Raw genomic sequence first — 17,539 nt, forward strand, 5'->3', positions numbered from 1 at the left:
AAAGTTTATCCTCCTCTCCTGGACACAAAATATCCAACAGAAAAATTCTCAATATCTTGTGCACTGAAGGCGTCACATTTCCCACATCAAACTTTTGTAAGGATTGTGTCAGCATGTCTCAGATTATGCTCATAGGCCCGACCCTTAATGTTAGATTTTCAGTGAACACAGAATTTCCCACTTTCAGCAGATTCATGTGAAAACAGCCTTTAGTGTGTCAAACTCTGGACATACATCTTAAAGACAACTGAAGAAACAACAAGCAAAAAATAAACATTACTCCTGTTAATATTGACCATTAGAAGATCACTTCAAAATGCACTGTAATGATTTTGAAGAAGCTCTGAAACCAACTTGGTATTAAACCTGCTTCTGATTTTATTTTTGATGACTGTGAAGTTGAAACAGTAGACGTTGAATACTTTCATTGTCTCAGTACATGTGATGATCGGTTTAGACTTCATTAAACTGACACACTGTACCAACACATCGGGCACCTGTCGTGGTTTTATTAACAGAGAGAGACTTCAGTAAAAAAAAAAAAAAGAAAAAGAAAGACAGAAAGAAAAGTACACGTTCACAGCTGTAAATTAAAACTGATGGACATGAGAACCTTTGCAGTACAAAAGGTTGACCATGAATAACAAAGACAACTGTTCAAGCTTTTTCTTTTGTCACGTCGCTTTCACAAAAATGCCACACATGACGACGACCAGGACGATGAAGAAAAAAAAAAAGAAATAAAAATGAATCAGACTCCATTTAGTTTTCTCTTTAGTAAACATTTTTACCTGTAACCTGCTAGAATTAGGTAAATAGCAGAGAAAGATAATTGCTTTATATTAACACGTAATTTCTATTAATTTTTTAAATTTTTACTTTACAATTTCTGTACACTTGTACACAATGAGTGCATCATTTTCAGTCAACGCAATTTTGTCTCTAAATTCAATCCTGATGTATATTATTTGATAAACATTCATTATACTGTCTGGTAAAGGATACTTTTTTTTGTATTGGTTTACAGAGAGAAGGCAAATGTGGAGGATCACCCTTTTACACCCGTCAAGGCACTGATGCAGGGCAGTCAGTCTTTGTGGTCTGTGCTTGTGCAAGAGAAGGTGGCATCCCCAGACCGCCGAGGGATCTGTGAGACAGGTTCGTCCTCTCTGAACGAGCCTTGGTCGAAGTCTGAATACACGCCGTTACCGTTATGACTTTGAGGACGCTCTACAGAGTCTAAGAGTTCTGAGTTTTCATGACATAGTCTGACAGACATTTGGTTATCACTCTCTAATGAGAGAGCCTCAGGATTGTCTTTATAATTGTTTGTTTCTAGTAAATCAAGGCTGTTCCATGATTTATGTGTCCCGACACAAATGTCGTATTTACCATCGCCGTTTTGTGGCACTGAAGAACAGGAAGCAGAGCTGTTGTCCAATCCTGCTCCTTTTGAGTCAAATCTGCTCTCAAAAGCGTCCTCATTCATGGCATCAGGAGCCAGCTGTGGTAGCCTAAACCTGACCTGAGCATCTCCACACTGCTCCACACCATTCTCCTCACATGGGTTGTGCGTGTTAAAAGTTTCACCCGGCAGCACATGAGAACTAAAAACTCCTGCTGGAGAGCAGCTTGCGACGGGGCTGACGAAGCCAACAAAGTCTCCACTGGAGCTGAAACGAAGACCTTGGACGGCCTTCCTGTGAGATTCAGCTGACTGGTCTTCATCAGCTGTCCCACAATCTCCGTCCCCAATGTTTTCCGTCTCCTCCAGCTGCTCGGGGGGAGAAGGATTAACCACATCGCTCTCTGTCTGTTGGGATGCGCTGTTGTCCAGATTCTGCTCTTCTTCTTGTGCAGCCGGATCTGACCCTGCGTCTCTCGGAGGCGGTGCTGATGGAGCGTCACCCGAAGCCTGGCTCTGATCTGAAGGTGTGGGTCGGACCGTTTGGTGGCACATGGGGCAGGTCTCCTGCACATACAGCCACTTGCGGAGGCAGTTGCCATGGAAGAAATGTCCACAGTTGGTGATCACAGCAGAGGTCATTTCCTGTAAAGAGAGACATCTTTAAAAACTAGCAAATGGTGAGGCTATCATCTTCTCTGTAACCTAGATTAAAGTTGCTGCTTCCTTGACAGCTGGAAGGACTCTCCATTGCCAGGAACAGACAATATTCACCGGTTTAACAAAAAACATGGCTGACAGCCAAATAATCAAGCCTAACCGTATAAGAAGAAGTGAAGCTAAACTGGAAAAACAGGATCAACATGCTTTAAAAAGGTACACTTGACATTTAATATTACACATACACAGTACTGTATGTTACATGTATGTAGAGCTGGACAACACACTATTCTTTAACTCTATCATGGATATTATCAGTCAGTTTTTCAGGCAGTGATGAACAAGCGAGTCTCTCAGATTAATGTGAAATAAATCAATAAATTAATCAATCAATAAATATAATATGTATAAACCATAAATTAGAATAGAAAATCTGTATGTCTTGAATTAGGTTGAATGGAAGGAGTAAAAACTAAAAATGAAAAGACAGGTTAGTGTTTAAAGTCTAACCGGTTTTACACATTTAATAACTTTAATAACACAGTGGACATTTGTTGTTAATCAGCCACAGAGCTCAATTCAGATTCCTGTCACAGCACATCAAACACAGTTGATATAATCTTGACAATAGGACTAGTCTAAAAATAAGTCAGGAGGTGAGATATTTAAATCCTAAACCATGCCCATTACTGATTGGGCTTCAGCTGTAAGATAGTGTCGATTGTTCCCGGCTTTAGCTTTACAACCAATCAGATGACTTGACTCCGACAGTTTGACTAACCTGAAAGCAGATGGAGCAGACGTCGTTGTGTTGCTGAAGCTGCTGAGCCGTGGCTCTGGGGAGAGAGTTGATCTTCTTAGCGGCTTCCTGTCTAAGCAGGAAGCTCCTCCAGCCAGACTGAGCTCTGAGCCACACATTAAAGTACGAGTGGATGATAATGACGGAGGCTCCCATCCAGCTCCACTCTCCAAACAGCGACTCCCAGGTGCCGTACGCCACCACGCAGAGGGCCACCACAAACTCCAGCACCCTGCTGACAGCGTTCACCCAGTAGATCACTTCGTCCAGGCTTTCGATCGGGTCGGTGCGAAACAGCTCGACCATGAAGAGGGAGTAGATCAGCATAGTGCCTGTAACCTGCACAAAGAGGAAATATATTTATTACTTTAAAAACATCTTTATTACTTTTTTATATGGCCACTAGAGGCAGAGTTGTAAAATGTTATATTCTATAAATGGTGGCTTTCAGTTCAGCTTCCAGGAAAATCTCTGCCCAAAAGATTTTACAGTACACATTTTCATCTATGAACAGTTCAAATTAAACCCTAATATTAGTGTCATGGCTATTTAATGAGCTGAACACGTCCACATGTATGAAAGGTGAAAGTAAAAAGAAATTAAAAACTCTTTCACTTTCACTCTTTCATATCTTACTTAAGTAAATGTCACACAGCGAGGATCTCTGACACAGATTCAAATGAGCTGTTGTTACTGATTAATCAGAAGTTTGTCAGGAATAAGAGGAGGAGGAATCTGACCCATTTAACTTTATAAAACAGGATAACATTTTAAAAAGCTGCCCTAAAACTGATGACTGGTGTAACTGTGTCAAAAAAATGTCAACGTTTTCAAAATAAAGTCTGACTTAACATATGAAGTGTGCAAATATACCAACCATGCATGTAGCAACCAATCCTTTTTGGTTATGTAAATGATGTATTTGAGTTTTTATGAATTACATCCATTTATTGATTCACTTATTGACTTTTTGTAACTTTAAACCTTCAAACAGACACAGTGTAACATGTAATACAACCTGTTTTGTTGAACATTTGATAAGACAGTCATGTGCAGTCACTCCTCCTACCTGAAGTGAAGTAAGCATGCAGCTTGACACCAGAATAAGGAGCCAGAAGTCCATGTGGAAGAACTGAGAAATTTTATAGGCCATAAACACTGGGAAAACTAGTAGGAGAAGACACATGCTGAGGCCGCGGAAGTGTTTCCAGAGACTCCTAGAAGCAAATAAAAACACAGACCCACCGCATGAAAGTGTTTTATATTTAAGTATGTCAGTATGTCACTTTTTAAACTTTAAACTTCACATTTATATTGACAAAAAGAAATAAACTTTATTGCTATTGCTGTCACCTGTTACGAGATGCACCCAGGGCCAGAATGACTGGATCTGTTATCTCAATCATTGACTGCAGAGTCGAAGTGACCACGATGAAGAGGATGATACTGAGGAGGAAGGTGCGCTGCAGTGCCTGCATATCTAGCAGGCCCGTCTGGAGGGCGAGGAGGAGCAGAGTGACGCCCTCAGTCACACCTCTGACAACAAGAGTGATAAAGAATTAGAAAAAAAGGGGGGGGGGGGGGGGGTAACAACGAAGAACAGCACTTTGATTTTAGACATGTAGACTGGTAGAATAAGTTGATAGTACAGTTATTGTTTGGAAGAGAACATGAAGAAATAATGTGTAAATGTGACGCACTCTCTCTAAATATATAGGCTAGACAACCACAAAACCTTTATACATCTCTTACGAAAGCAACCAAATTATTGCAAAAATAAATTCACACAAAAACCACCATCATTTGAATAAGCACATAAAGCACCGACTGTGCACCGATAGTAAAAATGAAAAACTCTTGTGGGTTCTGCTTTTTCTGTGTGCAGCAGTTTGCAAGTTAATCAGACATGAAGTAACAAATACACAGCAGTATCCAAATGTGTGACGTATGAATGCATATTCTAAATATAACACACTATAAATAGTAAAAGGGGGTAGAAAGTTATTTGCTTTATTATTTGTTTTTCTCCCTGTCCAGTATTGGCCAACCAACTGATTTGTAAGTGATATCTAAATGTGAAAAGGCAATTCGATAATAGTGTAGCAATGTAGAGAGCAGTGTTCACAGTTTTGCTAAGAGTGTGTTATAAAATGAACACATTTTTTTTTTGAGAATGTGCGTTAACACTTGGTAAATGCATTGACCGCAAGTGTTAATGGTTTCAGATTTAGTGCTTCAAGATTCACTGTTAGTGTGAAAGCATTCAGAAAATAACTGTCAACAGCATCTTTTACTGTTTTACTCTCTTTAACTGAATCACCTCACATTTGCTATTCAATTAAGATTCATCTCATCTATTCTGTGAGTAATGCTGCTCTTCAGAGTCTAAATTTATTGTAATTAAAATCTTAATCTGGACAGAATTAAGTTGATTAAGTACATTAACAATGTCAAGAGTTTATGGTTGCAAAGGGAGAGTATTTCCCAAAGTTATTTATCTCAGAAAACTGCTGCCATGTTTCCTTCCTTTCCTTATGTGAGATTTTAACAAGTCTAACTTTGGCGTCCCCTAGTGGTAACCCATCGCCACCAGAGAGAAGCTGTAATCACATATTAAACTTGAAGAAACCAACAGACAGACATAAACATACTTCAGATCCCCTCCAGACATGTTTTAAAGCATTTTTTAAAAAGTCTGCTGTGAATATTAATGTGTGTCTCGTAATGTTTTTTTCCACATAAAAATTCAATTACCACAAATTCTTCAAATTATAGCTACTACTTATCCAGAAATCTGTGAATTGTATTTTATATGACAGAAGTTTAACTGCTGGGCAAAATTTTCCTACTTGACTTAAAAGTTTGTGCACAGGAGGCTTCCAGTTTCCACATCCAACAACACAACTCTCTCCCAAAAGTAGCTTTAAAGTCACAAATCTTAAACTCAGATTTATGTTCAGCTCAGAGAAACATTCCCTCTTCAGCAGATGAATGTGAAAACATCTCTCTAATGTCAAATTCTCCACTCACAGTATATTGCTGCTGAAACCCTGATTCATGCTCACCCACACCCGCTCCCGAGAACACATCACCCCTGTCCTCCAAAAACTGCACTGGCTCCCCATCTCACACTGTCCTCGTGCTCACCCACAAATCACTTAACAACCTGGCCCCCACCTACCTCACAGACCTGCTCCACCACTACACCCCCCCTCCCTCCCATGCCCTCCAATCCTCAGAGGGAAATCTCCTCGCCCTATCCCCTCGGACCAAGCACCAAACTTGGGGGGGACAGAGCCTTCTCCGCTGCTGCCGTCCCCCCACCCTCTGGAATTCACTCCCCAAACCCATCAGAGACTGTACAGACCCCCATACCTTCAAATCACTCCTAAAAACACACCTTTTAAAGTGTCTTTTAACCTGTAAACTGTTCTTTATCCTTTATTCCATTTCATGTCTTTTTAACCTTCTACATTGTTTGTTCTTTTCATTTTATGTCCTTTTCACTTTGTTCCATATTTTCTTGTGTTCTCTGTAAGCGTCTTTGAGCGCGTTATAAATAAAATGTATTATTATTATCATTATTTATTACAACTCTGCACAGTGGAGCTCAAACAATCAGCACGACACATTTTTGAGACTTTAAATGTGGAAAGAAACGTGTGAAAAAAAGTCGTCACCTGTGCATAACGTTCTCATTCTGAACAGCTGCGTAACCTCCCAGGTAGAACTTGCATAGGTTGAGCAGCCCGAGCGCCAGATAGGACACCACGAATGTCAAACCCAGAAGAGAGTATGGTGTGGCACAACATTCAGAAACACTGCAGAGAGAGAGAGAAAGCAGCAGCAGCAGCAGCAACAGCAGCAGCAGCAGCAGCTCATGAGAAAAAAATGAAACTAATAGCACACAAAGGAATAATTGACTCACATAATCACATCACACCTTGTGAGCAGGAAGAACATGATTCCCTGATGGGCTGCGGAGCCGCTACCAGACATGGCGTCTGAGCACAGCTGCACGACGAACAGAACGAACCAGAAGACACTGAAGAGCACTGGGACGGCAAACTGGTTCCACAGAGAGATTGCCACAGCTAGAAGTCTGTACAGCTCGATCACCTGAGGGAGCGGAAACAGACCCACAGACCCACAGCCTGATGAGGAGGAAGACTTAGAGAATACTGAACAAAAACAGTAAAGAAAACCAAAACATAAGAAGAGGAGAAGTGTGAGCAATGATTATATATGAAAGAGAGAAATGTCATATTCCTGATAAATAGAAATACTAGCTACATTTAAACCAAAAGAAATCATATCAAACAAACTTGTGCGATATGAAACATTGATTTATTTCACTTATGATGCCTTCACTTAAACTATTATTGATGTATTTCATTACTGGATGTCCACCACTCACACTACACATTAGTGAGGGTCAAAATCATCTCTCAAAGTGTTAAAAATAGCAGAACGATCAGAACAAACAACTCTACACTAAACCTCTTGAAACATTACATAACATTGTTTACTGAAGTGCTTTTTAAAAACCAAAGCTGTTAACAACCTCACAATTTCACACCAAGCCAACGAGCTCTCCTCGTGTTTTGTTATACATGTGGGAGATAACAAGTTATAAAAACTAAAAACCTATTTAAACAAACGTGACACGCTGTGATAAAAAACAATAAGATTACCTCCAGCTGAAGCAGCTGTGAGTAGGCAGCCTTTGCGAGGCGATATGGCACGAAGAGATTTGAGAGGAGGAACACAGCGATCCCCGCTCCGGTCAGTCCCATGGAGAAAGTGTTGACGGATAGCAGCGTGGCGTGCGGAGCAGCGCAGAGTCGGGCCAGCAGGGGGAGCATGTGAACGGAGAACAGCCACACTTTTCTGGTTTTCATCAGGAAGGCACACAGCGTGCTGAGAATGATCTGACCTGAGGAAAGACAAACACATATCAACACACACGTGACATTAAAGACTCATTAGGTGTAAATACACTTATATGTGATGATCACGGCCGTTGAAAGTCTTTTTACACAGAAGACATTTAGACTTTTCATCAAGCTTCCAGTAAGCCAGCATGCACAAAACCAAAACCCTGAAACTAAAGCAGCTAAATGGAATCCAGCTTTTTTCTACTCCGACATGTGAAAAAAAAGGCCTATTGCATTATGAGAGTTGATGACCAATAACTAAATAAGTGGGCTCAAGTTTTGCAAATAGTACCAACGTCTTCCAACCGTTTTTGAACTTCAAGGTGAAATGTTAAGTTTCATTATTACAAACATGACATTTGTTACAGTTCGCCAACACAGTCAGACTCTTTAACTGTAGTAGAGCTGCAACTGTTAAATTAAGCGCCAATTATTCTGAAAGTTGATTCATCATTTTGAGTCCTTTCTTTTTTTTTTTTAGGAAGAAAATATCCACATTTTCTGGATCCAGCTGCTCAAATATGAATATTTTCTGGTTTCTTGTGTTTTCTTTGACAGTAAAGTGAATATCTTTGCTTTTTGTACTGATGTCAGGACAAAACGAGGCATTTGAGGACATCGAGACAGTGTTTGACATTTTCACCATTTTATGAACCAAACAACTTATCAATGAATCCAGAAAATAAACACAGATTAATTGATAATGAAAATAACTGTTAGTTGCTGGCCTACATTTTTATGAATAGTTATCTAACATATTCAGACTATTAAACAGCAGTATATCATTATAGACAGTATATTTAAAGCTTGAACCTTATAAAAACTCTTCACAAGACTCTTTAGAAAAACAACACAGTTTCTGTATATTCACAAGTTACAGCCTGATGCAACGTTGTCTAAATGTTTTGCATATAAATTTGGTTTTGGTACTCACTCGTCAGTGCAGAGACGAATCTGTTGAAGGCCAGAGAGTCCAGGTACACTGCGCCTTCATAACCATACTGCAGTTCCTCACGAACATAATCCCTGTCAAATTAACAGGAGAGGGAAAAAAAAAAGGTTTTACAAATGTATGAAGAGAGTATTTATGTGGTTTATGTTTTAACAGGACACATGCAACCATAAAAACCTGCTGCAAATAACTGAGTGCTGTATTAAATGACACCACATTCAGCAAATATTAGCACACAGAGACATCAGGGCTCTGAGGTACTTCAGGAATGAACGTGTTTTATACTTAGTTAAATTAATAAAGACATGAATGAATGAACAAATTAAGCAATAAATAAGTAATTATTCTTATTCTGCTCATATACAATAATTTCAAAATAGAGTTTTAGCTTCATCCTCATCATTTCAAAGAGATATTCATGAAAATGTGTGATTTTTTTTTTAGGCAGAAATTAAATCAGTCATTTATGCTTGTGTGCCATCTTAATTTACTCTGAGCCAGTGACATAAATACTGATACTTACACATCTGAACACATTTTACATGTGTTCCCTTTATTATGACACCAAAATGATTCAAATAGACCTTGTAGATGCAGAGATATACTCTATTCATTTTGGGTATGTCATTTTCGAGCAGAAACCTAAAAAAAGAGCCTCAGAGCTTAAGAGGTTAACAAATTAAACAATAAATAAAGTAATTATTCTTATTCTGCTCATGTACAATCATTTCAAAATAGGACTAAAGCATATTTAACTAGTGTCTTTGTGCATTATTAATAAATTCATCCATCTTCTTCTCAATTTGATCAGTGTATTGTTGTGTCTAAGTCAGCAAACTGTGTCCTTTTTATAGCATTGAGCAAACTGCCACGGCTGCTGCTGCTTCTCACATTACAAGACCAACTTTTACAAGCCAGTGAATGGTAAACAACAGCGGCTTCAGCACCAGATACAGTACGCTCAAGTCTCTAAAATTAAATATGAGGCTGAATGGATACAGTAAACTGAGTCTCTAAAATTAAATATGAGGCTGAATGATACTGGATACACAGAGGGAGGAGATCTGTGACTGCAGCCAAGCATTGACACCGGAGAAAGCGGATCCTGGTGCAATCTAATAAATCTAGGAAGCGTAGTCGTCGTCGTAGTAACAGTAGTAGTAGTAGTAGTAGTAGTAGTAGTAGTCTCACTTGGAAATCTGATGCCCCATGTATAGCAGGAGGGCAGCAAGAATATGGAGGTAGAGCGTCACAATGTGTCTCAATGGCAGAACTAACACCACCGCGTTGATCACATGACCTGGAAGGAAAAAGGACAATGATCTCAGTGTTTGGTTAAGCTACACACACACACACACAAAAACACACACATATATTAAAAAGATTCCCATCTAAATCCTCCTGGTTGTCAGATCTGCTTGTAATTTGCTTTTTTTAATGTCCTCAATAATTCTCACAGTGTTGACTCAACTTATCAGGATGAGTGAGCTGCCAGAAACAGTCTAATCATACAGCAACACATCGTTCAACAGCTTCTTGAGGTCCAAAAAATATATTCAGAACATATTCAGAAGATGAAAACAGTGAGTCTTTGCTTTCCTTCAGGATGTAATTCTTTGACCTGGAAACCCTCTGAAAAAGCATTTTGAGCATTAAAGTAGATTAAAACTACAAACCCTGATATTCTTCTCAGGTTGATAGCTCCCTAATAGGAAAGTGACCCACCACAAACCATGAAAAAAACCCTTTTTATGATTAACTAGTTAAATCTGCAGGGTGGATAAAATAAAATCACACTTCTTGTAGCTGTTATTAAAAGGAAAGGTTCACATTTCGGAAGCTGTATCTTAAACCTTTGTGTCGTCCTCCCAGGTCAAATTGACCCCGTCTGTTTTGACTGTTTCTTCTTTCCTTCTTCCCGTCCTTCCTTCCTTCCATCCTTCCTTCTTCCCGTCCTTCCTTCCTTTCTTTCCTCCCCCCTACCTTCCTCCTTTCCTTCCTTCTTCCTCCCTTCCTTCCTTTCTTCCTTCCTTCCTCTCTCCTTTCCTCCCTTCCTTCCTCTTGTCCTTCCTTCTTCCTCCCTTCCATCCTTCCTTCCTCCCTCCTTCCCTTCCCTTCCTCCCTTCCTTCCTCCCTCCCTTCCTCCTCCTTGACTCGAGGACAACAGGAGGGTTAATATAATACTCAAATTCCCAAATTCCAATATGTACTGATATGAAAGAGTTGCTGGAGTCGGTTGCTTTAATGATTCCTTCTTAGTGTGACTCCAGTTTAAAAGATGAGGGACGAGATCCACAGAGCAAAAATGCCTGAATGAGTCGGCATAATTGAGATGGTGCCTTTTTGGTGTCTGGTGTCTTTTTTTAGAGCAAAATTCCCTCTTTATGTTAATTTTTCCTTGATAGTGTTTCTCTGATGAGCTGCAACACAAGGATCAGAAGAAAAACTGTGGATTTTTTCCCCCTTCACTTTAATTGTACAGTAAATATGTTGATAAAAGGATCCAATCATAGCTATATGCCCAGCAGAAATGATTAAAGGGAGAATATGTAGAATGAGCAGAACAACGCCATCTAATGTCTCGAGATCGTAGTCGCAACAACCAAAAAGTAATTCCAGCAGTCGGGGTGGCCAGGTCCGGTGCCGGATTTTATTTTAGCTCTAACTCTGTAAATATACCACTTTATCCACATGACTAACCTTTTTAGGCGAGAAAGTAGCCATTTAGATCCACAATGTGACGCTAATTTGTCCAAATAACATCTGCTTAAAGTTTTGTTCCTGCGAATTCGGAGCCACTCAAGTTAGCCGTAGCGAGTAACGCACTTCCGGTCATTTTCACAAAATAAAACACCCGTTGCCTTTTATTATTAAGAAAACCATGACGATAGAGTTGGTGCTTTTATTTTGAAAACAGGAAGCGAACATACCCTCGCTGTAACTGACTTGAAACCACTGAGGTACATTACATTGTAACGCCAGTGGGAGTGGTAGCAGCAATGTGGTCTCTGCGTGTACTGCCTAATCCTAAGCACCGATTGGCTTGTGTGTGGTGTCGTCAGAAGCAGAAGAGGCTCACGGTCGTACTCTGAGATGGACGTGCAGGTCAGGAAATGACGTAAACGGACCGTATATGGTTTGTTATTTGTGTTACTACGTTACGTGTGGGACTAAATACATGGACATATTGAGGAAAGTATTCCGGTTTTATGGAAAACGGATTTCATATTTCACAAGAATGGATACTTGGCGAGCTGTACAGAAAGTCCTGAGTCATAAGATGATCGTTGTGGATAAAGGGAAGACTTTGAAGGTATGTAGCATTATAGCTTTTCTCACTTAGCTGAGTGGCTAGCCGAGCTAATCGGTAATACTATTACGGCTGTGAGCAACCATATAAGTTGTGAGTGGTCTTGAATGAATCAGAACAATCTAAGCTTTCCAACGATGTACGGCATGAGTATATATGTTTAAGGGTTGGTGTTTAAAACATCCAGAAGAACGTGTGGCTACCTCCTAACATCCGTCCCGTCCCGTGAACGGAACAGCGTGCGTTAAGAGGTTAATGATCAAATATCAAAATCCGAATAGCGTCAGAAAGTCAACCCACTCTCCACATTTCCATTGCTACCGTTTTGATACTTCATGGTACACAAACAAATAGCATCTCATATGAAAGCTAAGACCCTGGCGAGTTCAACAGTACCACTATTATTGCGCTTAAAACTCAGTGAACCAGCAGCCAAAGAATACAAAGTTAAACAACCATTTATTTACAGCGACTAACAGATATTCTGTCTTACCTTCGAAGTTTTGTGATGAAAAGTTGTACTTGAGAGCAAAAAACGCTGGTTTTAGTAAGTCCAACACGGCTCTGCTTGTTTACAACTCCATTTCACCCAGTGCCTGCCTACAGTAGCTGCGCCGGAACAACAGACAACCCTGGCAACCCGCAATTCCGGCCGTTAATTGGCTGGTACACAGAACGTGTCAGAACGTCATTGTCGAACCCGTCAAAAAAATTTAAAAATATTAATTCAGATTAAATATTTTTTTTTATGGAAAAGCAATACTTTCATTCTGTACCCCTCAAAACGCCCCGTGGCTGTATTATTTTTTTTTAAATATAGCTTTTAATAAATATTCTACATATTCAACCTTTAATAACCAATATCCTTCCCAGTGTACATATGGGGAAGATAAGCATCATTTTAAGACAAACTTGAAAGATGTGAGCCTGTTCTTTTCAGAGAAGGACAAAACTTAACCTACATATCTGAAAACACTGATTAAATGTAGATGAAACAGTCACAAATTAACTCAAACCTTACTTTAAATAAGTGGTATATGTATACATACCAAGGTAATACATGTTCCAGATGACGTATTTGTATTTGAAGAGCATGTCTTCATTTTTGGCCTTGAGGTGCTCCGTTAAACCTTCGATGTCACATTTATAAAGCAGATCCAGCACCAGTATGCTCGGCACCCTGAGGGCAACGTTGGCCAACTCTTCCAGACGAGGCATCTTTGAAACCAACTTTTCTTTTTTTTTTGGTAAGCAGAGCGCTTCTCTGTGTGTGTGTGTGTGTGTGTGTTTGTGTTTGTGTCACATGCTGTTAGCTGTCAACTCTTTCACTGTACAGGACACACACGCTACTAGCAGCTTCACTACTGTTTGGGTCGTCTTCTTGTCATCTGAAAGACAAACAAAGAAAAAAAAACAACTCATGTTTGGAAAGTCAGAAGTTCAATTAAGTTCAATTAAAAACCTTTTACATGCAATTTAAGGCTTGATTCACAAAAATACTGGAGGATAGTAAACCAGTAGGGATGATATGGCCAAGAATACTTTTTTTTTTCAGTACTTCCCAGCAGGAGATAACAATAATTCCCGATGATATAATTAATTAAATCAAACTGGACACAAACAAGGGGCAGAGCATGGATAGATAATAGCCCATTATAAAATGATTCATTTAAGTTTTTGCAACACTTGTCCTTTATGAGTAGATATTCTTTGCTACATGTTGACTGAAAGACCACAAGCAAAGGATTCAACAGTTTAGCTCTACACCTAAAATGACTGGTTGATTAAATGATCTGTGGATTGTAGGGCTGTGCGATTATGGCAAAAATCAAAATTACGATTAATTGAACTTTAAACCTCGATTACGATTAATGAATGATTATCTCCACCCTTGATGAACTATTATGTATTATTACAGTTTCTTTTGTTTTGTATTTTCCACTGCTGCCCTCACACATGAGGATCTTTAGGGAATGAAAATAAAGATGTTTTAAGGTGTGACGCTGTAGTTAATGTCTAGTTTACTTGACTAGAACTATGTAAAGATAATGGTTTGGGTTAAAATGAAGGAAGGAAAGACAGAGGAAGGAAGGGAGGACAGAAGGAAGGTAGGAGGGAGGGAGGAAGGGAGGACAGAAGGAAGGGAGGAAAGAGAGAGGAAGGAACGAAAGAGAGAAGGAGGGAGGAAGGAAGGAAAGGAGGGAGGAAAGAAGGAAGGGAGGGAGGAAGAAGGAGGGTAGGAGGGAGGGAGGGAGAAAGGAAAAGAGGAAGGAAGGAAAGAAGGACAGAGGAAAGGAAGGAAGGGAGGGAGGAAGAAGGAAGGTAGGAGGGAGGGAGAAAGGAAAAGAGGAAGGGAGGAAGGAAGGAAGGAAAGAAGGACAGAGGAAAGGAAGGAGGGAAGGAAAGAGGGAGGGAGGAAGGAAGGGAGGACAGAAGGAACGGAGGAAAGAGAGAGGAAGGAACGAAAGAGAGAAGGAGGGATGAAGGAAGAAAAGGAAAAGCGCAAGGAAGCTGTGGTTAATGTCTAGTTGACTTGATTAGAACTATGTAAAGATCATGGTTTGGGTTAAAATGATCACTGGAGACAAGTTTTCAAATTCATTAAAGATATGCAACCTTTGTTGTCATGGCAACAGTGATCTGTGGATTGACAGTTAATTAGCAATTTTGATTTTGTTACCAGTTTCTCAATTGTGAATATGTGCTATTGTCCCACTTTTTCATGACAGTAAACTCAACATCTTTGGTTGTGGTTGTTGGTCAGACTTGGGCTTCAAGGAATAATGATCGTCAATGTGACTACTTTCTGACATTTTATCAATCAATTAATACATAAAATGTGTCAGACCTATTGATAATGAAGATATTAGTTGATTGCAGCCTTACAGTACTCCTCTGATTGATTAATAACACCCTGCCCTCAGTTTAGTGTGTCCAGTATGATAAAACACAATTGTAAGCAGTGCTCGTGAGTCTCTTTTATGAAATCCCTGGACCTCAAGCAGGAGTATGAAGGTCCTGTCATAGTTGATATTATACAAATGTTTAATTAATCTGATTATGTCAACCTAAATGATGAAGAGTTAACACGATCTTCTCAAAATAACACGTACAAAAATGTTTTAACAGGAAAGAAAAAATATTAGGCCTGTTATTTTTATTATCCGTCACTAGAGTTAGTTATTTGGTCAATAAAATGTCAGAAAATCCTGAAATAAGTTGATCATGGTTTCCCAAAATCCAAGGTTATGTCTTTAAATATCTTATTTTGTCCACATCACAAAGAAAAAATGGAAAATATTCACATTTGAGAAGCTGGAATCAGTCAATTCAGACATTTGTTTCTTAGAAGAATTACTCAATTAATCGATTATGGGAAGGGTGGGCAATTTAGAGCTGGGAGCTATATTGATAATCGATTTATAGCTTGAGGCAAAATTGTTTGATTCCAGACACTCAAATGTGAATATTTTCTATTTTCTATGACAGTAAACTAAATGTATTCAAGTTGTGGACAAAACAAGACATCTGAAAACATCACTCTGAGCTTTGAGAAACATTTTTCACCGTTTTCTGACATTTAATGAACCAAACAACTCAACCATTAGCTGAAACAATAACTGAACGACTAATCATTAATGAAATTAATCATTACCTACAGCCCTAGTTTTGTCCACATCCACAAAATATGTAGTTTAATGTAAAAGAGGACTAAAGAAAGCAGTAAATATTCACATTTGAGCAGCTGGACTCAAAATATCAAAATAGTTAGCTATTAATATTTGGCATCTATTAATGAAATGACTAATACAGATCTATATTAACACAATTTAAGGCGTTTAAACGTCATTTATAGTCTTTTTTTTAAATTAGGAAACTACATTAAATGCTTTTTAAGTCTATTTAAGTCTATTTAAAGCCCTGCAGATGGTTGCAGGCCGAGCTCTGGATGTCTGCATTTCTAATATATAATTAACCCTTTTAGAAGAGCAGGAATTAAACCGGACAAATGTAGTATAATCTGCACAAAGCGTTTAAGTTTCTGGCATGTTTAAACTGAGACTGTTTCACTTACTTTGCACAGTGACAGACATCACAGCCGAGCAGCCATTTGCTAGCTGAGGATAGTAGCAGCTGCTGGTATTTAGCTTTCTTAGCTTTCAGCAGCAGCATGTTTTCACGGCTCTGAAACAGGATTTATTTCACAGCTCCGATATCTTCCTCTTCTCAAAGATGTTTAGAGACAGCCCGCATGGAGACAGCGACGTTAAAGAGCTCACATTAAATGATTTTTAGGAGGAGTAAAACAGACTTCAAAATGCAATGTTATGATTCCTGTCGCTTGCGTGGCCACTTCCGGTGAACGCGTCACGTCGGACGGACCAATCAGGGTGAAGTATTCTGGATTAATTAATTAAATAAACAAATAAATGTTTTAAGATACTGTTACCACTACTACTATTACTGCTAATACTACTACTACTACTACTACTATTACCACTACTACTATTACTACTACTACTATTACTGCTAAGACTACTATTACTACTATTACCACTACTACTATTACTACTATTACTATGACTACTACTACTATTACCACTACTACTATTACTATTACTGCTAATACTACTACTACTATTACTACTATTACTACTATTACTATTACTACTACTACTACTATTACTACTATTACTACTACAATTACCACTACTACCATTACTACGATTGCTATTACTGCTAATACTACTACTACTATTACAATTACTACCACTAATACTACTACTACTACTATTACTGCTAATACTACTACTACTATTACTACTATTACTACTACTACCACTACTACTACTACCACTAATACTACTACTACTACTACTACTACCATTAATTAATTTATATTAACAATAATAAGGATCTGACTACTACTAGTATTACTACTACTAATGCTGCTGCTGCTACCACTACTACTATTACTACTATTACTACTACTACTAGTACTACTATACCACCACTACTACTAATACTACTACCACCTCTGCTACTACTACTACTAATAATAAATAATGTGTATTTTATGCTGCCATTTTTAGCAAGCAGCATTAGCAGCAACTTTAAATTCTTAGCTGCAGTTTTTGTGTACGAAATCAATAAAAACATATATATTAAATATTGTGAAATGATATTTCATATGTTTACTCTGTGTTGGGATAACACACTCACTGGCCTCTTCATTACGAACACCTGTGCAACTTAATTCAATCCAATCCAAAACTACCAGCTCTGCCATGAATTATACCTTAAAGAAGCTTGTTGGTTTTTTTAAACATTATTAGATAGGTGATAGTAATAGTGCTGGTGGTGAACTAGTAGTGCATTATATTGAAAAGTGTTGGTAATACCCCTTATGTAAGTAAATGGGGTGGACAAAATATTAGAAACACCACTGATACTCTCTGTTTCAGTCATTCCCAAC

At 38.8% G+C, this 17,539-nt stretch overlaps 1 protein-coding gene across 1 annotated transcript; it reads right to left on the reverse strand.

Annotated features, from left to right (window-relative positions):
* Nucleotides 1-473: 473 nt before the first annotated feature.
* zmp:0000000662 (RING finger protein 145) lies at nucleotides 474-16,401 on the reverse strand. The gene is made up of 11 exons (XM_053336105.1): nucleotides 16,139-16,401; nucleotides 13,113-13,451; nucleotides 9,945-10,053; nucleotides 8,736-8,827; nucleotides 7,559-7,800; nucleotides 6,808-6,983; nucleotides 6,545-6,685; nucleotides 4,218-4,400; nucleotides 3,934-4,081; nucleotides 2,847-3,203; nucleotides 474-2,050 (listed from the first exon to the last, which is right to left on the reverse strand). Exons 2-11 carry the CDS (start codon nucleotides 13,279-13,281, stop codon nucleotides 1,088-1,090), a joined length of 2,580 nt encoding a protein of 859 aa, XP_053192080.1. The 5' UTR covers nucleotides 13,282-13,451; nucleotides 16,139-16,401; the 3' UTR covers nucleotides 474-1,087.
* Between the last annotated feature and the right edge of the window lie 1,138 nt (nucleotides 16,402-17,539).

This window comes from Scomber japonicus, chromosome 16 (genome assembly GCF_027409825.1).
Source record: "Scomber japonicus isolate fScoJap1 chromosome 16, fScoJap1.pri, whole genome shotgun sequence".
In the NCBI taxonomy this organism is placed as follows: domain Eukaryota; kingdom Metazoa; phylum Chordata; class Actinopteri; order Scombriformes; family Scombridae; genus Scomber; species Scomber japonicus.